Genomic DNA, 25,124 nt, shown 5'->3' on the forward strand with positions numbered 1-25,124 from the left:
ATATAGATAGATATATATATATATATATATATATATATATATATATATATATATATATATATATATATATATATATATATATATATTGTTATGGATATGAGGATTGTGTTTTTTTTAATTGTGTTTTTTTATGATTAGTGCTTTATTCTGGACCCTCCTTACTCCAGTTATGTATAAAGGTCAAAGGGCGTCCCATAATTAGGTCATAAACAATCACGTCAGCCAATCATAGATTTCCCCCTTGTTGATAGTTATATCTTTATTATGTGTGTTAGGGTAAGGCCTTGTCTTCCATTAAGATGACACTCCATTGCACCAAGTGAAACAAGATAGATCCCCTTTCATTCCCATTCCCAAAATCTCCATTTCCAGCTACATCCCCTCCAAGTCTCCATTGCCAACCGCACTGGGCAGTTTGCCAGGTTTGTACAGCGGTGGGTTGCTGATTTCGCCCCAAAGCCGCCATTAAGCATGTGCTCAGCTCGGGGAAGAAGGGCGTGCCCGCCCATGGTCATCAAGGGTGGAGCCAGAGGGCCGTGCCGACCAATCAGGGCCGAGGCGAGCTGACCGATGGGCGTGTCCTAAAGGCCGGCGGCTTGATCGCCTGAGGCGCTATAAAAGCGCGCGCGCAAGAAGCAAGGACGTTGTTGTTGAGTTGAGTGGTTGGACCAGATGAGCTTTTACAGCAGTGGTTGGACCAGATGAGCTTTTACAGAAGTGGTTGGACCAGATGAGCTTTTACAGAAGCGGATGAGCTTTGACAAGACGAGAGAGACGAGTCCTGAAAAGAGCACGCGACGTCCACACAGCCGCAGCAGCAGCAGCCACAGCAGCAACAACAGCAGCTTGGGGCCTGGACGGCAGTTTTGAGCAGGGCCGCGAAGGAACGGCGGCTGCAAAATGCGCCGATCGTGCTGCAGTATCCGTTGGACCTTCCTCTCCCTCCAGCCATCCACCTCCTGCCTTTCCATCCTTTTGTGTACGTGAGTTTGTTCTGTGTGTCTTGTCCCTGGGTTAATTAAGACTGTAGGTAAGCTAGCGTTGCACTGTGTCTCTGAATTCTTCTGTAAATTATTTTCTTATCTTTCCTTCTTCCTTGGTTACTTTTGGTTGTAAATAGTAAATAAATTAGATTCGTATTCCTTACCCTTTGTCTTTCTTCTTCTTCACATCCTTCGCTTTAGTCTTTTCCCCATTGAATATCTGTGGCGCGATCCGGCCAACGTTCGGGAATCGGGGCAACTGTTCGGCCGCGGTGCCATCCGCTCGGCAAACACATCTTACCCGCGGTCCGTAACAATATATATATATATATATATATATATATATATATATATATATATATATATATATATATATATATATATATATATATATATATATAATTATATATATAATTATATATATAATTATATATATAATTATATATATAATTATATATATACACACACACACACACACACACACACACACACACACACACACACACACACACACACACACACACACACACACACACACACACTTGGCATTTAATATGGAATATTTTTTTGGTGGGGGTGAACTTACTTTTCAAGATGTCTTAGAACCAAAAGTTCATTGGAATTATGTTGAAATTATTCTAGATTTTGTTAATGTGACCTTTAAAAGAAACAAAAACCACATTTGACATTTCGAAACAAATAAATTGATCCTTGAAAGTGATGTAAACTGATATCGAACTCAATTCATGGACAGTACTGCGTTAAACTTCTGTACGTTTTCCAGAAGTATCTCTTTATTTTGCACATTAGCCAAAAAAATTTTTAACAAAAACAAAAGTTAAATTACGCCTGGGATTACTGACAGTAAAATTACAGTTCAGTCCTTCGTGTAACCCACACGAGCATTCAGGAGAGCACGTACATGTTGAGGCATGCTGTTCACGAGATTTGCCAAGGTTTGGACAGGAATCGCTTGCCATGCAGTGACAATAGCCTGCTGAAATTCACGCACAGAGGTCGGCTGGTGGTCCAAGTGGTCGATTTGACACGTTAATTCTGCCCACAAGCTCTCTATCGGATTCATATCCGGGGACATGGCAGGCCACTCCATATGCTCTACACCACGGTCAGCAAGAAAGTGTTGGATCATGCGAGCACGATGAGGCCGTGCATTGTCATCTTGGAAGACAAAGTTTCCTCGAAAGGCTGCACGAGCAAATGGAAGCAATGTTTCTTCCAGAATGGCCCTGCACTTGAACTGGTTCAGGATTCCATTCAGAACAACCAGGTCAGTTTTGCCCACTGCATGAAAAGCAGCCCAAACGGTCACCCCACCACCTCCAGCTTGGACTCTTGGCACTATACAATCTTTGTTGTAGGCTTCATGCACTTGTCTGCGCACTCGGACGCGACCATCTTGACAATAGACCAGAATTCTAGACTCGTCACTGAAGATCACGTGATTCCAGTGTCCTGGCTGCCATTGACGGTGCTCTCTGGCCCACTGCAATCGGCGCTGGCGGTGTTGTCTGGTCAGGCGTGGCTTTCTCAGGGGACGCCTGGCACGATAGCCTGCTTGAACCAGTCGTTGGTTGACTAGCCTTCTGGATACAGGCACATTTGTCAGTTGCTGCCACTCAGCCCTAAGCCGATTAGCTGACTTGGTACGGCCATTGCGGACTAACCGGTGCAGCTGGCGATCATCCCTCCTTGTGGTTCTGCGGGGACGTCCTGGCCTCAGTATTGGAGTAGGGACACCCCTCTGAGCATTTCGTTTCAGGATCTTTGACACCTGACCTTGAATGATGCCATACTGCCGAGCAATAGCACCCTGTTTCATGCCGGAATTTCGTACAGCCACCACTCCATGACAAACGGCATTGTCGAGTTGACGGACCATCTCCAGAGGAAGCGGCAATAACTTTTGGAGACGTGCAGCAGTTGTTTTCCACTGATACAGAACGCAACAACCCTTGTATACCCGACTGTGAAGCCAATCATCAAATGCACCTGTCCATACATTTTGCCACGCCACCTGTGATATAATCCTGTTGTTGACTTCTTGCTGCGACAGACAATCAGTAACATGGTTCTTTCAACAAATAAATCACCAAAGTGTGAAAGAAACTCACCAGATTGATATATTGAGTTAAGAAAGTAAACCCAAGTCAAGAAAAAATATATATTCCATATTAAATGCCAAGTCTGTATATATATATATATATACTATTGAAAGATGATTACATCCATTAATTACGTTCTATTGGAAATGAGTAGGAATATTTATTTCATACTAATTATGGATTGAAACGTAATAATTACGTATACAAGAAAATACAACTATTATTAATTCACAAACCAGCACACAAAATAAGTCCTGGTGAGGGTGAGGGTCTGCAATTTCTGATTGCTGTTTCTAGTTTGTTACTTGCCAGTGACACCACATTGAACTTACCAATTTTTGGTTGCTCATGTCAGATTGCTGATGGTTGCTTGTAAAGAACGTTGCTTGTAAAATGTACTTTCTTCGGCGGAGGCATGATGTTTTTAGGCTGTCCATCCATCTGTCCGTCTGTGATAGGTTTTCGTTACCGCGATAACTTGAGAACGGCTGAAGGGATCTTATGGCGCTTTTCCATTGCACAGAACGGTGCGGTGCGGTAAGGTACGGTACGGTACGGTAATCCCTGTGTCGTTTTTCCATCGCACAACAGAACCGTGAAAATAGGCTATTATTTAAAAATAGCCTATTAAGTAGGCTATTAAATAAGTATTAAAAATAGTTATCTGAAGTGATGAAAAAAAAACGTGACCGCTGAGGTGACGTCATTTCTCATGCGACACTAAACTGTAAACAGCTCCGCAACTATGGAGGAACTTGAAGCTGTGTTTTACTTCTTCGTCGGGTTTTGGTTTTATCTGAACATGTTTTTTTAGCAAAATGCAAAAAGAGAGAGGACGTCTTTGAGAAGGAAGTGTTTGAGAAGAAGCTGAAAGACGCCAGAAATAGGACAGCTAAAAAGAGAAAGAAACGTTTGCAGACAATTATGAATTAAAATTCAATTAAATTTATATTTTGTTTTTTTTATTTGAATTAAAAAATTTCATTCAATTAAAATGGTGGTTGGGTCTGAACATAGCGTGACGGTTCTGTGACTATTGCGATTGACCAATCAACGGTCTGCAGTATTGCTAGCTCCACCCACAGGTCCGGGTTCGGCTCGCTTGGTACCTATCCATAGCAGGAACCAAATTTAGCATGGGTACTTAGGTACGGTACGGTTCACTTGGCAATGGAAAAACGAAAAAAACGAATTTTGGTTACAGTACAGTACGGTACGGTACCGCGGTGAAAAAGCGCCATGAGTCAAACTTGGTGCAAGTATGTAAAATGAGGTGAAGATGAACCAATTAGATTTTGTGGCCACCAGGTCAAAAGCCAAAGGTCAGAGGTCAGAGGTCATGTTGAGTAAAAATTAAGTTGCCATGCCAACTTGTGAACAAGTGATGGGATTTTGAACAAACTTGGTAGAAGTATATATCATGCAAACTTTAACTGATTTGATTATGCCATCAAGAGGTCAAAGATTAGATAGAGGTCATGTCAGGTAAAAATGTGATACTTGAGAACAGCCAAATGGATTTAAATCAAACTTGGCACAAGAATGTATAATGATGTAATAATGGGGGCGAAGGCATATCAGGCGATGTGGCGACGTCGAAGATCGTCTTTTTATTTTATTTTATTTTTTTGACTGTTACCAAGAAACATTTGTGATACAGGAAATGGTTTTGAAGTTATTGACTTTAAATTATATCTTGCATTCTATGTCTGGCAATATGGCTGGCAGTATAGCCGAGAGGTACACACACTCGCCTCTGAGCTGTCTGTCCTGGGTTTGAATGTCGACCCAGCTATAAAAGGTCACCCTGCTGTTTCAAAGGCAGGGCGATTCTTCAATGTGTGCATCGTCCCTCGGTTCGACGTTAAACGGGCATCCCGTCTTGCCAGCATTAGATGATGGACGCCAAAGATCTCAGGGTGTCCTTTGCAAAGTAGAGTAGGCGAGCTATCGCCGGCACCACGAACAAATTACAAATTCATGCCATGAGTGTCTGCTGGCAAGGCAATGGCAAACCACCCAGTATAACCCATGCCAAGAAACTGCTTCGGTAGCACTGACGCTCTATAGAGAGTATGGTACATCAGAATAATCACATGGTGATAATAATTTACATGAACATTAATGGCTGTGCTGTTAAAAGTAGCTCAACATTGCACGTGCTAATGATTTAAGACATCCTCGTCCTATATGTCCCTAAACATGTCATTGCATAATTATCCTCTTCAAACAATAAAAACACTACAAACAAACAAAAACATTTATTTATTTATTTTATTTTTTTGTATACAAGATCGAGGCTCGTGAAAGAGCGAACATTAATCACACAGAAAGACAAACCGACACATAAAACATATAACATGGGGAGCGGTAGACAAGATGGGGCGAGAGGGGGAGGAACACAAACACAACATCTGAGAGCAGGGACATCGAGAGATCTGTGGGAGGGAGAGGGCTTTGGGGGGGGGGGGAGGCATGGGAAGGGGGGGTGGGAGAGGTATAAAACATATGGACACTGCCAGGACTTCCAGGAAAGAAGTTGGAATTTCAAACAAGGTGGATCTGGGGTGAATTAGTGGGGGTAGAAAAGATCAAGGTTTTGGATGGGGAAAGATAAGAGATGGTGGTGAACAGCTGTTTTAAAGACCTGGAGGGAGGAGTGGGATTGAAGGGAGTGTGGAAGTTTCTTCCAAGGGCGGGAGAAAAGAGGAATGAAAGAGTGAAGGTGAGCAGAGAGCCGAGATTTCGGCAGTTTAACCATCAGAGGGTGGCTGGCAGATCTTGTGCGACCTGTAGGAATATTTGGGGGACAGAGCACAGAGAGAGCTGGGGCAGCAAGGCCGGAGAGGAGTCGGTAGAAGACAGAAAGACCACCTACCTGTCTGCGGTGAGTGAGTGAAAGGCCCTCGGAGATAGCTTCATCACGGGAGATTCCAATGATTCTGAAAGCTTTGGTTTCAACAGCGTGAAGCCGAGCTAGGTGTGAGGCAGGAGCACCGGCCCATAGGGGAGAACAGCATTCCATTGAGCTGCGGATGAAAGCCTTGTATGTGGTGAGGAGCTCAGGTGTGCCGAGGAAGGACTTCGCACGACGGAGGATGCCCAGGACTGGCTTTGGAGGCCAGCTTGGAAATGTGGATTTCCCAAGAAAGATCATAGCAGATAGTGAGACCCAAAAGCTTGAGCGACAGAACTTCTTGGAGAGGATTGTTGAAAAAGTAGATGGGAGGGTTGTCCAGTCGATCTTTTCGGAGAGACGCAGTAAGAGTGTGAGATTTGTCAGGATTGAAAGACATGTTCCACTTGTTTGACCAGTCTGTGATTTTGTCCAGGTCTGCAGAGAGTGAGGAGGCTGCAGACTGCCGATCTGAGGGAAGAGGAATGGAGCGGCAGAGAGTGGAGTCATCAGCAAAGAGATAGAGAGGATTTTCCAGAGAGTCGGAGAGATCATTGATAAAGACCAGAAAAAGCACAGGGCCCAGAACACTGCCTTGGGGAACTCCAGCCTGAACAGGAAGGGGAGATGAGAGAAATCCATTCAGGGCCACACGTTGTCTACGACCAGAGAGGAAGTCCGCAAGCCATGCATGGAGATTTCCATGCATACCATAGGAGGTCGAGTTTGGTGAGCAGAGCTGGGTGCCAGACCGTATCGAAGGCACGTGATATGTCAAGGGAGACGGCTCTGATTTCCTGTTTGGCATTGAGGACCTCCATCCATTGATGAGACAGCAGAAGCAGCATGTCCAGAGTAGAATGACCTGGTCTGAATCCAAATTGATGATCGGAGATCAAGCCATTGGAGAAGAGGAAGGATTTCATATCCGAAGCAATAATTGTACAATGTTCTCAACAAATGTTTTACTTTTCAGGGTGGGCCTGACAATGTTAATTTTTCCTCTCTTTGCTTTTTAATGCCGTCTTAATTTCTATAAAGGTAATCCAGTAAATAATCACTTCCTAAATAAAATGTTTTTTGTTTTTTTCCCCACTTATGGGCCCAAATATAGCTCATGTTGAGTCAGAGTATAAAAGGATAAATATAAGATCTTTCACATTTTGAGAAACCAGAACCAGACCACCGGCCAAACTATTAACAAGGAATACTCGACTTAGTAAGGGATCGTGATGCGATCATCTTAGTAAGGGAACAATTAAGGGACGTGTTCTGTTCTGTGACAAATGAGGTATGCACTATATTGGAAAAAAAGTATTCTAACTAGTGCTGTTTGACCAGTAAAACAAAGCTTAATAATATTTTGCCTACTCCTTTTCAAGGTGCATAACATACTTATTCAAAGCAAAATAGCATCCTGGGAAATTGTCATATCTTGCACAAGGCAGCTCAATACAAAAATTTTTCTCAGGATATATATTATATATATATATAATATATATATAATATATATATATTATATATATATATATATATATATATATATATATATATATATATATATATATACATACACACACACACACACACACACACACACACACACACACACACACACACACACACACACACACACACACACACACACCTCGCATTTTCTGGTAGGTAATAAATAGTGGTTCATAAATTCATGTGAAGTTAAATGACTAAACAACAACAATAACAATGGAAGAAAAATAACCAGACATACCTTCATAAAACTTGATGAGAACGTCTTCAGAAGAAGGTGTCCATCTGTGACTGTTTGAGACAGTTATCTGCCCTTTCAAAATGTTGGCGAATCGAATAATCAGATCACCTTTAGCTGCGATCTCATGGGACCTAATGGGCCTCGTCGCTGAGCAGGAAGTGCAAACATCTCTGTCGATCTGGTGACAGGTGAAGTGGTGGCGACTGTCGGCAGTGCCCAGCGAACACCATGTTCAGTGATCATTTTCCATAAGATAAAATAGCAAATAGAGAAAAATCTACGCCTTCAGGCCCCAAACCTCACATTCGTCACAACAGTTGAACTACATAAACCTAAAGATCATTCACTCATTGGGAGCAAGAGGAGATATAATCTACTACAGCAACAGTTTTTACTGCAAATAATTTCATATAACCCTGATAGCAAATACAAATGTAGGCAAAGTGCAACAACTTGCTTGTTTATAATAGGCATAATAATAAGTAAATCCTTAAACAATAAGATCACGTGATCTGGATAGAAAAAACGAAAATCCACAATGCCTTACCCGGGCATGCCTTTTCAGAGACGCAAAAACAGCAAATGTAACACCACACCGAGGGCATTTCTTAGGAGATTCGCTTTCATTTTTCATTTCTTGCAAATCTGCAAAAATAATGAACATAAGGAATGAGGAAAACCATGGAGCACATTGCACAATAAAATAGTTTGGGATGTTGCACGAGGGCTATTCCGAAGCTCAAAATAGATTTTGTTTGAACAATACAAATGTATCAATCAGCCAGTGTTCCACCAGTGATTTCGATGATGCATGTTAAATGTAGTTGGGTTAAAATTTGCAAGCAAGGCCTTACCTGTGGATAGGCCGAGACCGACGTATAGATTTAGCTATTAAACTTTTGTTAATTTTCCGATCATTTAATCTTTACCCCAGTGCTTTTTATCTCGCATCACGATGGGACAGAATTAACCGTGAGAGCAAGACTTTGCTAGGGCATAGTTGAGGCACCACTCCCAAGTCAACAGTATCTTCTGACTCAATGGTGCAGGATATTTCAAGAGCAGCATCGGTGAATGAAATGACTGTGATTGTGACTGCAGATGTTAAATGATCACTGAGAGCCGTCAAATATTTTGAAGTTTTACCTTTTTGTGTTACGCTATGCTTGCTGCCACAGCCCCAAAGCAAAAAAATAAGCTGAAGCTACATTGTAAACAGACTGTGTAAAACCTGTTTAGCCATGCACCAAAAAAGAGAGAACAGGAACGTACAGCACAACAAAGATACAATTGGTGAGAAACCAAGGATTTAAAGACCAGAAAGCATCCCCATTGCTTGCATCCCAGGGTTTGAAATAAGCGCTGGCCCAGGTGCCAAATGCCACGAAAGACTCTGTCGGGCCAACAAAACCTGGTCCTCTAGGAGGCCAGTGTGGCCACTTGTCAAAATTGGCAATGTATTCGGTCATTACTTATCATTATCCAATATGAACCAAGTAATCTTGACAAGCGGACTACAGGTCATACGGCAAAGGTTGTAGTGACTTCATACCGAAGGTCGGACGATGCAAATTATCTTCGTAAACATGTACCTTATAACGCCACTTCTGGTGATTGTGGACGAGGGGATTACAAATGACGCTTCAGAATCTTCAATTGTATCACAAGTAAGAGGACTCCATGTTATTTTCACATTCGCTTTGCCTACGTTGATTTAGACTTCACTTGACTAAAAAAAAAATCCAGAGGAATTCACCTGTTTCCACCTTGGGAAGGTGTACAACTGTACATGTAACAGTTTGAGAGTAGTTCCACCTTATCGTGGCATTTTTCTGTTACAATAAAATAATAACTACAATAATTGGCAGTATTAAAAAGAATAAAGTGATCCCCCCTGACCACTCCCATGGATATAATTTAAATTATTTTATGTGATTATAATAATGGTAGCCCCCTAATGATTAATCTCTCAACGCCAGCCGTAAATAAAACTCGCGCACAAAAATGATCCAGGTGTGTCCCATTACCAATCAGCTTGCCAAGCCAGCCATCCCTCATCAACCATTTTGTTGCAGTGCTAGCTTGAGTGCACACTTGGCGAGCACTCTACAAGCTGCTTGGTCATGGAACACACCCAATGAGCGGTATGTATAACTGGAGCGAACCTTGCTGTGGTGATATGTAGGTAGCGAACAGAACCAGCGATTAGTCATTACAACCATCTTGGATTACCATAGCCAAAGGAGGCTGTTCAGCTCACTCGTTTCAGTTAAAACTAGAACGGCACTCAGTAAAGAGCATACCTCCGCCTGGTTGGCCATATCACTCAATGGTGAAGAATCATTTACTAAATTCTACAAGCAGGATCCGGATCCGGATCTTCACCAAAACTGAATCGATACTTCCTTGTCACACACACACCTGTCCAACAAGTTTCGTCCAAATCCATCCATAAGGTTTTTGAGATATCCTGCTATGTATCGTTTTTGGCCCTATCTCCCAATGGTGAAGAATCATTTAAAAAATTATAGTAGCCGGATCCGAATCAAGATCTTCACCAAAATCATGAACAAACTCGGTCGATACATGTCCGAGATATAGTTGGACGCCCGGACAGACGAGACCCAATCCATAAGCCCCCGTTTCGGACTAAATCTAGCAGAGGCTAACAGTACTGCACAGTGCAAAATAATGAATGATCGATTACCTTTCACAGGAGTCATGTTGGAAAGGTTCAAAGGTTCTGTGCCGAGAGGTGTGGTTCTGTCCATAAATTCTTTCGCTTGCTTGGCTTCTGGCTGCTCCTCGTCTGGAACGTCCACCAAACGCTTCCTCGCCCGGTTTACTGGTGGAGTCACTGTGACACTTTGGGGGATCAGAGCCTCAACTTCATGTTTGACAGGAATAATTTTCGTCAACTCCTGACCAACAGCACTTTTCAGTGTTGTGCTGAGCCCCGTAGATAATGGCGCAGATGGATTTTGCACACCTCCCGTTTTGGAAGATTCTGACGGAGTTGATTGTTTGACCTGAGCTGCTGTCGTATCTGTGGAAACAAATGAAAGTTCACATCTTGTGTTAATTTTACTCGTCATATATATATATATATATATATATATATATATATATATATATATATATATATATATATATATATATATATATATATATATATATATATATATATATAATAGGTGAAAATATCACAGTTGTATATATCAAAATAGTTGTATATATCACAACTTCAAAAAGGTGCCAATAAGAAATAATATAAATACAGACTTGGCATTTAATATGGCATATTTTTTTTTCCTTGACTTGGGTTTCCTTTCTGAACTCAGTATATCAATCTGGTGAGTTTCTTTTACGCTTCGGTGATTTCTTTGTTGAAAGAAATATGTCACTGATTGTCTGTCGCAGCAAGAAGTCAATAACAGGATAATATCACAGGTGGCGTGACAAAATGTACGGACAGGTACATTTGATGATTGGCTTCACAATCGGGTACATAAGGGTTGTTGCGTTCTGTATTAGTGGAAAACAACTGCTGCACGTCAACAAAAGTTATTGCCGCATCCTCTGGAGATGGTCCGTCAACTCGACAATGCCGTTTGTCATGGAGTGGTGGCTTTACGAAATTCCGGCATGAAACAGAGTGCTATTGCTCGGCAGTATGACATCACTCAAGGTCAGGTGTCAAAGATCCCGAAACGAAATGCTCAGAGGGGTGTCCCTTCTCCAATATCGAGGCCAGGACGTCCCCGCAGAACCACAAGGAGGGATGATCGCCAGCTGCACCGGTTAGTCCGCAATGGCCGTACCAAGTCAGCTAATCGGCTTAGGGCTGAGTGGCAGCAACTGACAAATGTGCCTGTATCCAGAAGGCTAGTCAACCAACGACTGGTTCAAGCAGGCTATCGTGCCTGGCGTCCCCTGAGAAAGCCACGCCTGACAAGACAACACCGCCAGCGCCGATTGCAGTGGGACAGAGAGCACCGTCAATGGCAGCCAGGACACTGGAATCATGTGATCTTCAGTAACGAGTCTTGATTTCTGGTCTATCGTCAAGATGGCCATGTCCGAGTGCGCAGACAAGTGCATGAAGCCTACAACGAAGATTGTATAGTGCCAAGAGTCCAAGCTGGAGGTGGTGGGGTGACCGTTTGGGCTGCTTTTCAGGCAGGGGGCAAAACTGACCTGGTTGTTCTGATTGGAAACCTGAACCAGTTCAAGTACAGGGCCATTCTGGAAGAAACATTGCTTCCATTTGCTCGTGCAGCCTTTCGAGGAAACCTTGTCTTCCAAGATGACAATGCATGGCCTCATCGTGCTTGCATGATCCAACACTTTCTTGCTGAGCGTGGTGGAGAGCATATGGAGTGGCCTGCCATGTCCCCGGATATGAATCCGATAGAGAACTTGTGGGCAGAATTAATGTGTCAAATCGACAACTTGGACCAGCAGCCTACCTCTGTGCGTGAATTGCAGCAGGCCATTGACACTGCATGGCAAGCGATTCCTGTCCAAAGCTTGGCAAATCTCGTGAACAGCATTCCTCAACGTGTGCCTGCTCTCCTGAATGCTCGTGGGGGTTACACGATGTACTGATCTGTAATTTTACTGTCCGTAATCCCAATCGTAATTTAACTTTTGTTTTTGCTAAAAAAAAAATTGGCTAATGTGCAAAATAAAGAAATACTTCTGGAAAACGTACAGAAGTTTAACAGTACTGTCCGTGAATCGAGTTCAATATCAGTTTACATCACTTTAAAGGATCATTTTATTTGCTTCTAAATGTCAAATCTGGTTTTTGTTTCTTTTAAAGGTCACATTAACAAAATCTAGAATAATTTCAACATAATTCCAATGAACTTTTGGTTCGAAGTTAACTTGAAAAGTAAGTTCACCCCCACAAAAAAAATATTCCATATTAAATGCCAAGTCTGTGTATGTATATATATATATATATATATATATATATATATATATATATATATATATATACCAAGTATATATATATATACTAAGTATATATATATATATATATCGCTCGTTGGTTTTATATATATATATATACATATATATATATATATATATATATATATATATATATATATATATATATATATATATATATATAAATAAATATATATATATACAGTGAAACCTTGACTTACGAGTTTAATTCGTTCTGTGACCGAACTCGTAACTCAATTTGCTCGTTTCTCAAATTAAATTTCCCCATTAAAATGAATTGAAATGCTATTAATCCGTTCCAGCCCCCCAAAAACCACACCAATTTTTTTTGTTACGTGTTTTTAAATAAGAAAAATGTACTTTATAAATAACAAATAATGTATAAACAAGCACGACCTCGTATATACTGTACATAATACATATACTGTACATAATAAAAGAGAATGTAAAGAAATAAACTGGTTTTATTAAGTGTATTTACTCACACTGTCAACCACACAAACAACAACTTCTCCATCTCTTCATGGACAGAAGTCCGGAGCTTTGAAATAATCTTAACGCCCTTGGCTGGCGTTATAGCCTTTATCGACTCCTTCTGCTTCAAAATCGTACATATCGTAGAAGTACTACGATCGTACTGCCTCGCCAAGTCGACAACACGCACACCTCGCTCATGTTTTTCGACGATTACGTGTTTTATATCCAAGCACATCATCCTTTTCTTCTTCTCAGCACTGCCCTTGGCACTCAATTTCTCAGGACCCATGGTTAAAACTAAGAAATTTTCCAAAATAAACAAAATGCGAAAACAAAGCAACAGCGATACGGCAGAGATGCTTGCACGGCAAGATAACCACGTGACCTGAACGCTTGCTGGGCCACCTAGTGGCGGGTGGCGTAAGCTCGCTCGCTCGTAACTCAGATCTCGGCTCGCATCACAAGCAAAAAATCGACTGAGCGACGGCTCGTATCTCGGAAAACTCGTAAGTTGGTGCACTCGTAAGTCAAGGTTTCACTCTGTGTGTGTATATATATATGTATATATATATATATATGTATATATATATATATATATATATATATATATATATATATATACATATACACATATATATATATATATATATATATATATATATATATATATATATATATATATATATATATATATATATATATATATATGTATATATATATATACACATACTCACTGCGCTCGCCTCACCACGCGGCGTCGTTACTGAGGAGCAGGCTTATTTTAGCTGAGGATAATGACTGTACCTGAGTTGTTGTGTTGTGTTGTACCTCACCACCACGAAATTAAAAACACCTCACAGCCACAAAATTAAAAACACCTCACAGCCACGAAACACATAATTAAAACACCTCACAGCCACGAAACACAAAATTAAAAACACCTCACAGCCACGAAACACGAAATTAAAAACACCTCACAGCCACGAAACACGCAATTAAAAACACCTCACAGCCACGAAACACGTAATTAAAAACCTCACAGCCACGAAACACAAAATTAAAAACACCTCAGCCACAAAACACGAAATTAAATACACCTCACAGCCACGAAACTAAAAACACCTCACAGCTACGAAATTAAAAACACCTCACCACCACATAATTAAAAACACCTCACCACCACTTAATTAGAAATACCTCACCACCACGTGATTTAAAAACACCGAACCACCACGTCATTTAAAAATACCTCACCACCACATGATTCAAAATACCTCACCACCACGTGATTCAAAATCACCACCACGTTATTAAAAACACTTCACAACCACGGAAACAAAAGTTTGATGGTCGTTAAGTGACAACACAGACACTGCCCAGATATGTAGATATATAGATAAATGACTGGACCTGAGTTGCTGTTTTGTCATCGTTTAAACCAATCATAATTCAAACAATGATAATGCACAAATGTATTTGTAATATACGTGATATTACCTTTTATAAACAATAATTGAAGTTGAAAAAAAAAATGTTTCCTGAAAAAATTGGAAATTTTTTCAGCAAAAATACCCTCAGGACATAACGACGGGAGAGATATGTGCATACCAGAAGTTTGGTACGATTTCACAAAACTTTGAGGGAGTAGTTCAGTGACAACACAAGACAAGACAAGACAGACACTGCACAGATATATATATATAGATATAGATATATACAGTCACGTGAAAAAGTAAGTACACCCCATGTAAAGTTTAAACTTTTTCAACATATTTCAACATACAGCCATTTGATCTTCATTTCAACAATATTGATAGATAAAGGTGATATAATATAACAAATATCATGAAACATTTACATTTTGTAGTCCATTGTATGATTTAAATAAACATAAATGCAAATTTCGCATGTGGAAAAGTAAGTACACCCTTGGCTCTAATAGGTGGTATTTACCCTTTGGCAGAAACAACCTCAAGTAGGTGTTTCTTTTAACTGTCTACCAGTCTCTGACATTGACTGGGAGAAATTTTTGCCCACTCCTCCATGCAGAATTCTTTCAGCTGTGCGATGTTTGAGGTGTTTCTTGCATGCACAGCTCGTTTCAAATCCCCCCACAATATCTCGATGGGATTTAGATCTGGGCTTTGACTTGGCCATTCCAGAACCCTCCATTTCCTTCTTTTCAGCCATTCCTTGGTGGATTTACTGGTATGTTTAGGGTCATTGTCATGTTGCAAGGTCCACCTTCGGTTGAGCTTCAACTTTCCGACAGATGGCCTCACATTATCCTCAAGCACCCTCTGGTACAATGAAGAATTCATAGTGGATTCTATGATGGTGAACTGCCCAGGCCCTGATGCAGCCAAGCTGCCCCAAACCATAATATTTCCACCACCATACTTTACAGTTGGTATTTGACCACAAGGTTCTTGTGGTCAAATGCTGTCTTTGGTTTTCGCCAAACATGTCTTCTGGTACCGTGGCCAAATAGCTCTACCTTTGACTCATCTGTCCAGAGTACATTGCTCCAGAAGTGCTGGTCTTTGCCAAGGTGTTCATTGGCAAACTTTAGTCTTGCCCTGATGTTCTTTCTGGACAGCAAAGGTTTCCTCCTGGCACACCTCCCATGTAGATTAAATTTGTGCAGCCTCTTTCTAATGGTAGACTCGTGCACTTTGACATCAACAGTGGCAAGAGCTACCTGGAGGTCCCATGATGACATTCTGGGGTTCTTAGAGACTTCTTTCAGCATCTTGCGGTCTGCTCTCGGGCTGAACTTGCTGGGGCGGCCTGGCCTGAACAAGTTGGCAGTTGTTTGGAATCTTCTCCACTTGTAGATGATCTTCCGGACAGTCGAATGATCGATTTCAAATTGTTTAGAGATCTTTTTTAATCCCTTCCCAGACTCGTAGGCATCTATAACCTTCTTTCTGAAGGCCTCAGAGAGCTCTTTTGATCTAGGCATGGTGACGCCGCACACTTCAACAACAAAGAGCAAACCAAACTAAATGTCTGAGGTTTAAATAAGACAGGTTCCTCCAAGATCCTCTCCAACGATGTTCTAATCATTTGCACCTGAGCTGGTGCACGTGATTCTAATTTTCGGTATTTGAAGTAGTGATAAATGTAGGGGTGTACTTACTTTTTCCACATGCGAAATTTGCATTTACGTTTATTTAAATTATACAATGGACTACAAAATGTAAATGTTTCATGATATTTGTTATATTATATCACCTTTATCTATCAATATTGTTGAAATTAAGATCAAATAGCTGTATGTTGAAATATGTTGAAAAATTCAAAACTTTACATGAGGTGTACTTACTTTTTCACGTAACCGTGTGTGTGTGTGTGTGTGTGTGTGTGTGTGTGTGTGTGTGTGTGTGTGTGTGTGTGTGTGTGTGTGTGTGTATGTATATATATATTATAATATATTACCGACGGCGCGTTCCATGACGTCACGGCTCACTTAATTGCAATTATCTCTGGGATTCCTTGGCCGAATCGTACCAACTTCTATATATATAAAGCAGTAAAGTATGTTTGTTTGTTTGTCCTCTTATAACTCGAGAACTACTCATCGCAGAGAAAAACCAAAGGCATATTCGGAATCAGTACGTCTCAGAGCAACTACGGAACACCTTAAATTTTTTTAAACTTCGGGTTTTAAAATTAGCGTATTAGCGCAGAAGCCAAGCAGAAGAGGGAGGGAATCGAAGGGAGGGAGCGCAGCGCTCCCTCTAGCGCTTCGCAGCGCCAGCGCTTCTGTTAGCGTAATTAGCGTATTTCGGAACGTTAATTTTTCAACTTCATTATTCGGAATCAGTACGTCCCAGAGAAACTTCGTAATGTTAATTTTTCAACTTCATCCGATTGACATGGGACCAACGGCATGTGACAGAGAGTGAAACATACACGCTACATTTATTTGACGACAATGAGTTCCGACTTCCGGGTTCGTGCCACCAACCCTGTTAGGCACCTCTTGCGGCACACAGGGAATTACCAGTGAACTGGTACTCAATTTGCCGACCTCGGTAGGATGACAGGCTGAGTCAACCCCCCTGGTGTTAAGGGGGAGGAGGAGGGGAGGGGAACGGGGGGGAGGGGGGATGGGGAGGGGGGAGGGGGGGAGGGGGAAGGGCGGGAGGGGGAGGGGGAGTGGGAGGGGGGAGGGGGCAGGGGGGGAGGGGGGAGGGGGAGGGGGAGGGGGGAGGGGCCCTTCTTCCCCCGGGCACCCCCACAAAAAAATGTTGTGGGGGTGCCCCCACAGCTTTTCCCAAAAACTCTAATTTGGTCTCATCTGTACACAGGACATTTTCCCAGAAGGATTTTGGCTCATTCAGGTGTGTTTTGGCAAACACCAGTCGGGATTTCTTAAGTCTCTCTCTCAGCAGTGGGATCCTCCTGAGTCTCCTATCATGGAACCAACCTCCTTTTATCGAGTTGGCGACGGATGGTGCGAGCGGAAACTGTCGTAACTTGTGTCTGAAGGTCAGCTTGAATTTGTTTGGCAGTTGATTGAGGTGCTTTCTCCACAATTCGAACAATCCTTCCCTGCAATCTTAGATGAAGTTTTCTCTTGCGGCCCCATCCAGGGAGGTTGGCCACAGTGCCATGGGCCTTAAACTTCCTGATAACATTGCGTACGGTGGACACAGGAACATCAAGGTCTCTGGAGATGCACTTGTAGCGGACAACAAGATTGTCCGTGCTTGGCTCCAATCTTGTGTCCGAACGCCTCAGACAATTCTTTGGTTTTCTTTATTTTCTCCGTGCTCATTGTGGTACACATAGTGACACAAAACAGCAGAAGGACTCCTTTTCCCATAAAAACCTGTTGAATGAGTGGTTTTGTTTTATTTCAGGCACCTGCAACTCACCACAGGTGAGTTCAATTCCAAAGTAAAGGAGAATCACCTGCTTGAAATCTAATTATTTCTCTTCTTAAAGGTGCCAATAATATTGTCCAGGACGTTTTAGGATTTCTGTGTGGAATATCTAAGATTTAGGAAATTTTTCCAGCTTTTTTTGTTTTGTTCCACTTGTGGGAACTCATGATTGTTTTATTAAACTTTTTCTCATTAAATTGCTGACAGGCTGAGAATGTGTATCTCAGGCTCTGTGATATGTTTTCGATTTGCCTTTTGCAACCACAGCTGGTTCATGTTATTCTCTCTGCTTATCTAACAATGACAGGAAATATGTGGTTTCCTCCCTTTGTACTAAAACTCCCACATCCTTGGGGAGTGACATTAAAGGTTCATGTGAGATGCTTTGGGCATGGGTCATGCCTTTTGGGGGAGATTCCTGGAGAGATTGTTATCTTTGCTCCGCTAAAACTGCCTTCGTGCTTATAAACGAAGTGCACAGTGAAATGAATGGAGAAGGGACTTGGCATGATCAGGAGCCTAACCTAATCCCGCATAAGTGTGAATTCTACATGAAATGGCTTGTATCTTCAATACGGTGTCTTTAGTGTCTCCACGGACATCCGACATTTGGTGCCGAAACCCGGGACTCACCAGGCCGTGGATGGAAGGACTGACGAACTCCTGGAGACGACAGCAGTTGGTTCGGATACACACCTCAACTTAGGGAACAAGGTGAGAGACCTTTTATATCTCTCCAGTGAACAAAGTGCTGTCGTTTCCAGGTAAAAATCGGACCCTTTCCTCCATAGCTTTGAGTGAGTCCAAACCACAATTGTAAACTTGGTTAAAGGTAGTCAAGCCGTTTATGTGGGTGGAGCAGGACAAATTTTAAGTGACCAAGGTGAGACCTTTGGTGTTAAAGGGAAGCTCAAACAAGGTGGGACCTTGAGAGAACGAGAATTCAGTGACTAAGGAATACAAGGGGTACCCTGAGTTGTGACCTCGCCAAGAGGGAAATAAGGTGCAAGAATGGGAAATCAAAATGGACGACCGGGTAAGACCGATCGCCCATTCGCAGGTACTCCGGCAGAGTACATGTTGAAAACAGCTGGGGAGGATTCCGTACGATATGTACACCAGTGGGTTGGAATGACCGTGGGACAAAGGTCTGCTTTCCCCATTGAGTGAACGTTCGAGAGGACACGGTTAGAAAACTTGAGGAGAGCTTTCAAGAAAAAGGATGCTACGAAAAGCATAACGGTCGTGATTGGGAGGCTTTCAGTCAATTGCTGGACGAGTGTGCCGAACGGGAGATGGCCTCAAAATGTGCAGGTTTTAAGGGTGAACTTGAGACGACAAAGAAGCATAAAACTGTGTTACAGAAACAAATGGTAGTGACAAGAAAACGACAAAATTACCAAGCCGGGGGGAAGTGGGGCTCCCTCCCAACCTCAGGCCATATACGGACCAGATCCCCATGCAGGACTGTATGCCCAATTGATGGGAATGACAGGGACAGGCACGGACCAAAGACCACAAACTATTATACAAATATATATATATATATCTGTACAGTGTCTGTCTTGTGTTGTCTTGTCTTGTGTTGTCACTGAACTACTCCCTCAAACTTTTGTGAAATCGTACTATTCCAACTTGACCCATAGCGGGAGTATGCGCTCTACTGAGTGGCGTTCTAGTTAACTAATGAGAACTGTCAAAATTTTCCAAGGTAACGACCGTGCTGACCAGGTGACCAAGAGAGCCACCCACAAAAAAACACCTGTGACTGCCCTCTACACATTGTCCCACTCATAACAAAAACATTGACCACCCCTTCTGTGCAGGACATAGTCAATCAACAAGCGGCAGTGGAAAACGAGGAAATGCTGGGATGGTTGCAACAAGGGTGCACTCAGCAAGACAATGACATGTGAATTGATCAACAGGGCCAGATGGTAGCACCAAAGGCATTGCTCCCGTGGCTTGCACGCATGGCGCATAATAATGGCCACGTGTGCAGAGAAGTGGTAGTGAAGGCGATCTTACATTCATGGTATGCTCCAGGAATTACAACCGTAGCCACGGAAGTATGACGGACGTGCACGATTTGTCAACATCACAATGTGGGTCCCTCACCGAAACGGTTTCAAAGTGCCGCACATCCTATGCCATGGGCACCGTTTGTCCATTTACAAATTGACTACGTACAAATGCAACCATCACTGAAACAAATACATACTCGTGATCGTGGACATGTTTTCCAAATGTGTAGAAGTGTAAGCTACTCAACGGTGTGATGCCACCGCAGTAGTAAAACACCTTGTACGTGACTTCATTTGCCGGTTCGGCATTCCGTGCAAAATATCAAGTGATCAGGGCACACATTTTACAGCGGAGATAGCCAAGGAACTATGCAAAGCATTACAGATACGACAAGTACTCCACTGTGCTTACCACCCCCAGTCGGCAGGAGCCGTGGAACGTCAGAATGGTATCTTCAAGTCCAGACTGACAAAAATATGTGACGACACAGGACTCAGGTGGCCAGAAGCATCGCCTCTTGCTCCAATGGCCATGCGATGGACAGCAAACAGACACACGGGCCTGATCCCCACATGAGATCATAATGGGACGCCCCATGCGACTGCCAGTAACGGCACCAGCTATGACGGATTTACAAAATGTTCACCACCTAGATGATAACGTGTTGACTTTTTGTGCTGAACTAATGAGAACTGTCAAAAGTTTCCATTCACAGGGGAAGGAAGCCTTAACGGAACCAGCATCAGGACCGTGCCACCCCTTTGAGCCAGGCGATCTGGTGCTAATCAAGAACTTCAAGAGGAAGCACAGCCTCCAACCAAGGTGGACTGGCCCACACCACGTGCTGTTGGTCACACACACTGCTGTGAAGTGTGAAGGAAAAACCTCCTGGATACACGCATCTTCACTGCCAGAGGTGGGTATCCCCATAGGCACAACATCAAGAGGCCACTCAAGGAACACCAGCACTCAACCAGGGCGATAAACAACCCCAGCACAATGTGACCGGGAATGATGCAGATGTTGCTGCTAGTCGTGATGGAGACACCGCTAGTACAGAGTGAAGCCTTAAACGGACAAGGAAGCAGAGAACTCCGGGCATCACACCGAGGAATACGACAGAAAAGAGGGTTAGACGACGACGACGACGACGACGACGACAACAACAACAACAACAACAACAACAACAACAACATGCATTTTAAGGCCATTTTCCCTGCTAGAGCGGGGGTTAGCCTTGCGACCCCCATGACAATCTTCTCCATTTTGCCCTATTTTCTGCATCTCTCCTTGTTAATCCCTTTGCCCGCATTTCTTCTTCCACCATCTTTAGCCAAGTCTTTCTCGGTCTTCCCCGTCCTCTACTTCCTTCTACATTCATTTCCATCACTCTTCTCAACCAGTCACTTTCATCCTTCCTCAACACATGACCAAACCATCTCAACCTGTTCCTCTTCACAGCATCAATCACAGGCTCTATTCCCAAGTGTAGGGTTAGACGACCCCAAATATTTTAGTAACGGGGTAGAGCCCCTAACAAAGAATCCCAGAACCTTGGATCTTATGGCGCCCTCTTCTGTGGAGGTCGAAAATGGGCAGACAGTAGAAATCCCATGCATTAGTGATACAAGCATAATGAGCGGAGGGTGGCCACAGTACTCACTACCCCCGTACCCTGTTGGCCTGGTAGAATGGTCTCGGAAAACAAGAGGGACATGGGAAGCTGTGCTCGAGCATTTTTCCATTAACAAGGAGGGAAAAAGCGGCTCCATCCGACAAATGCAAAACCGGGATACAAATGAGGAACTAAAAATTACGCCTTAATAACCTCGATTCATGACCCAAAAAAAACATCCATGGGAATGAAAATGCCTAGTTAAACATATAACCTGTAGAACATCTTGCGTGGGACAAATCTACCATGTAAACATCACTATCAAGGGGTATAAGCCAGAGGATCATAGCGAAGTAATGAAGAAAAAACCTGGAGAATCGAATACCGAATGGGGGGGTTGCCAGAGAGGTGGCTGCGGCCCAAAATTGCACCAATTGCTGGTCTTGAATGCCAATGCTGGAAAGCACCTCAACAGGTATTTTTTATATTTTTTGGATACAGATTCGAGGCTCGTGAAAGACCTAACATTTATTTCACAAACAAATCAAACAGACAAACAAAATATATAAAAAGAGGGAGTGGTAGACAAGATGGGGAGAGAAGGGGAAGCACACAAACACAACATTTGAGAGCAGGGACTTCGGGAGATGTGTGGGAGGGAGAGGGCTTGGGAGGAGGAGGCATGGGAAGGGGGGGGGGGGTGGGAGAAGTATAAAACACAAGGACACCAAGGACTTCCAGGACAGAAGTTGGTATTTTAAAAAAGTGGATTTGGGGTGAAATTAGCGGGGGTAGAAAAGGTCAAGGTTTTGGATGGGGGAAGATAAGAGATGGTGGGGAACAGCTGTTTTAAAGACCTGGAGGGAGGAGTGGGATTGAAGAAGAGAGTGAGGGAGTTTGTTCCAGAGGCGGGAGAAAAGAGGAATGAAGGAGTGAAGGTGAGCAGAGAGTCTTGATTTTGGCAGTTTAACCATAAGAGGGTTGCAGGCAGATCTTGTGCGACCTGTAGGAATATTTGGGGGACAGAGCCCAGAGAGAGCTGGGGGGGGGGGGAGGGGGCAAGGCCGGAGAGGAGTCGATAGAAGACGGAAAGACCACCAACCTGCCTGCAGTGAGTGAGTGAAAGGCCCTTGGAGTTAGCTTCATCGCGGGAGATTCCAATGATTCTGAACGCTTTGGTTTCAACAGCGTGAAGACGAGCTAGGTGTGAGGCAGGAGCACCAGCCCAGAAGGGAGAGCAGTATTCCATTGAGCTGCGGATGAAAGCCTTGTATGTGGTGAGGAGCTCAGGTGTGCCAAGGACGGACTTCGCACGACGGAGGATGCCCAGTCGGCGACTGGCTTTGGAGGCCAGATTTGAAATGTGGTTTTCCCAGGAAAGATCATGGCAGATAGTGAGACCCAAAAGCTTGAGTGACAGAACTTCTTGGAGAGGATTATTCAGAAAGTGGATGGGAGGGTTGTCCAGTCGGTCTTTTCAGAGAGACATCGTAAGAGTGTGAGATTTGTCAGGATTGAAAGACATGTTCCACTTGTTTGCCCAGTCTGTGATTTTGTCCAGGTCTGCAAAGAGTGAGGAGGCTGCAGACTGCCGATCTGAGGGATGAGGAATGGAGCGACAGTGAGTAGAGTCATCAGCAAAGAGAAAGAGAGGACTTTCAAGAGAGTCAGAGAGATCATTGATGAAGACCAGAAAAAGCACAGGGCCCAGAACACTGCCTTGGGGAACTCCAGCCTGAACAGGAAGAGGAGATGAGAGAAACCCATTCAGGGCCACACGTTGACAACGACTAGAGAGGAAGTCCGCCAGCCATGCGTGGAGATTTCCATGGATACCAAAGGAGGAGAGTTTGGTGAGCAGAGCGGGGTGCCAGACCGTATCGAAGGCACGTGATATGTCAAGGGAGACAGCTCTAATTTCCTGTTTGGCATTGAGGACGTCCACCCATTGTTGAGAAAGCAGAAGCAGCATGTCCAGAGTAGAGTGACCAGGTCTGAAACCAAATTGATGATCAAAGAGCAAGCCATTGGAGAAGAGGAAAGATTTCATATCCGAAGCAATGATGGATGCCATGACTTTGCTGATAATTGGGAGAAGGCTGATTGGTCTGTAGTTGCTAGGATCTGTTTTTGCACCTTTTTTCTGCAAAGCGGTGATGTTGGCTGATTTCCAAGCAGATGGCAGATGACCTTGAGCAAAAGAGAGGGTGAAGAGAACAGAGAGAGGGAGTGAAAGAGTGGAAGAACAGGATTTTAGGACCCGTGGGCTGATGCCGTATTAGTATGAAAGTAGTTTCATCGTCACGCAACGACTTATGCTCGAATCCGTTGGGAAACACCTGTATCTGAGCTACATTATAAAGAACAGGGGTGGACAGTGATGCCGAATGCGCTCGTAAATTTGGGTATGTTCCCACAATCCAGGACCGAGCGACACGACCAAAACCAGTTTGGGTGGAAAAACAAAAAGGCATGCTCTGCATGCAAGGAATGGGAATAACAGAGGTGGGCGTTTCTGAATGCAATGTTCTTACACCTGGGAAAAAAAGCAAAGCCCTCAAAGGGAGCAATGCAAGTTCAGGTGGGTCTACAGGATAATACCACCACCCTAACGGCTATTACTTTTTCCACTGTCCCCAAGGAAGGAGACTGAGAGGGCATGGAATGTCTTTCCAATCATTTGGTTTCTCCACATGGAACTATGTTTGTCTGCGGGGATAAAGCTTACCCATACTTGCCCGATAACTGGAAGGGGAAATGCTATTTGGGTTCAGTGATACCGGAAGTCATTTTGTTGGATAGCCTCAAAATCTCTCCGGGAAGGGTTCGTAGAGCAATGTGGGACGAGGACGGTCAGAATTGTATTTTTGGACACGGATGGGGAAAAAGCAATGGGATTCTTCTTCCCGGGAACGGGTACCGTGATGAATTGTTATACGATAGACAAAGTCGCCTTAGCCCTATAAAAAGTTGCTAATGTCACCCTACAGGCCCAAAGAGGTTGAAATGAGGACTATGGTGATGCAAAACCGAGTGGCACTTGACATTTTATTGGCAGAACGAGGAGGGGTATGTGGAGTAATCGAAGGGAAATGTTGTACGTGGATACCGGACCCCTCAGAGAGGGTAGAAGCAGCAATTAACCGATTGAAAGAGATGGCCACATATCATCAACCAGAGCCTTTACAGCCTCGATGAGAAATGACTTCCCAGTGTCCCCGACACCACGAAGGAATATTCTCAAAGGCTTGATGTCACAGTGACATTTATTGGCTTCATGTTGACATTTATGTTGAAGGTGACTCTTCACGTTTTCAAAGATGCGCCTCTGATCGTCATTTAACATTGTGACCCTCTCTTTGAGAGTCAGTTTGATGGATGTA

General features: G+C 43.3%; 2 protein-coding genes across 4 annotated transcripts in view; both read right to left on the reverse strand.

The window, feature by feature from the left end:
- The window catches only part of LOC137429079 (uncharacterized), a 46,908-nt gene extending 38,943 nt beyond the window's left edge, over positions 1-7,965 (reverse strand). The window contains exon 1 of the mRNA XM_068119097.1: positions 7,753-7,965. The gene's annotated coding sequence lies outside the window, so the exon portion shown is untranslated. The remainder of the gene's footprint in view (positions 1-7,752) is intronic.
- The window catches only part of LOC144892577 (uncharacterized), a 142,543-nt gene that overhangs the window by 73,018 nt on the left and 44,401 nt on the right, over positions 1-25,124 (reverse strand). For all 3 annotated transcript variants that reach the window (XM_078779728.1, XM_078779725.1, XM_078779727.1), the window contains exons 8-9: positions 10,460-10,798; positions 8,300-8,397 (exon numbers count right to left, since the gene is read on the reverse strand). In XM_078779728.1, the coding sequence (XP_078635854.1) occupies positions 8,300-8,397; positions 10,460-10,798 (437 nt within the window). The remainder of the gene's footprint in view (positions 1-8,299; positions 8,398-10,459; positions 10,799-25,124) is intronic.

Source organism: Myxine glutinosa, chromosome 6, assembly GCF_964187855.1.
Source record: "Myxine glutinosa chromosome 6, kmMyxGlut1.1, whole genome shotgun sequence".
Lineage (NCBI taxonomy): Eukaryota > Metazoa > Chordata > Myxini > Myxiniformes > Myxinidae > Myxine > Myxine glutinosa.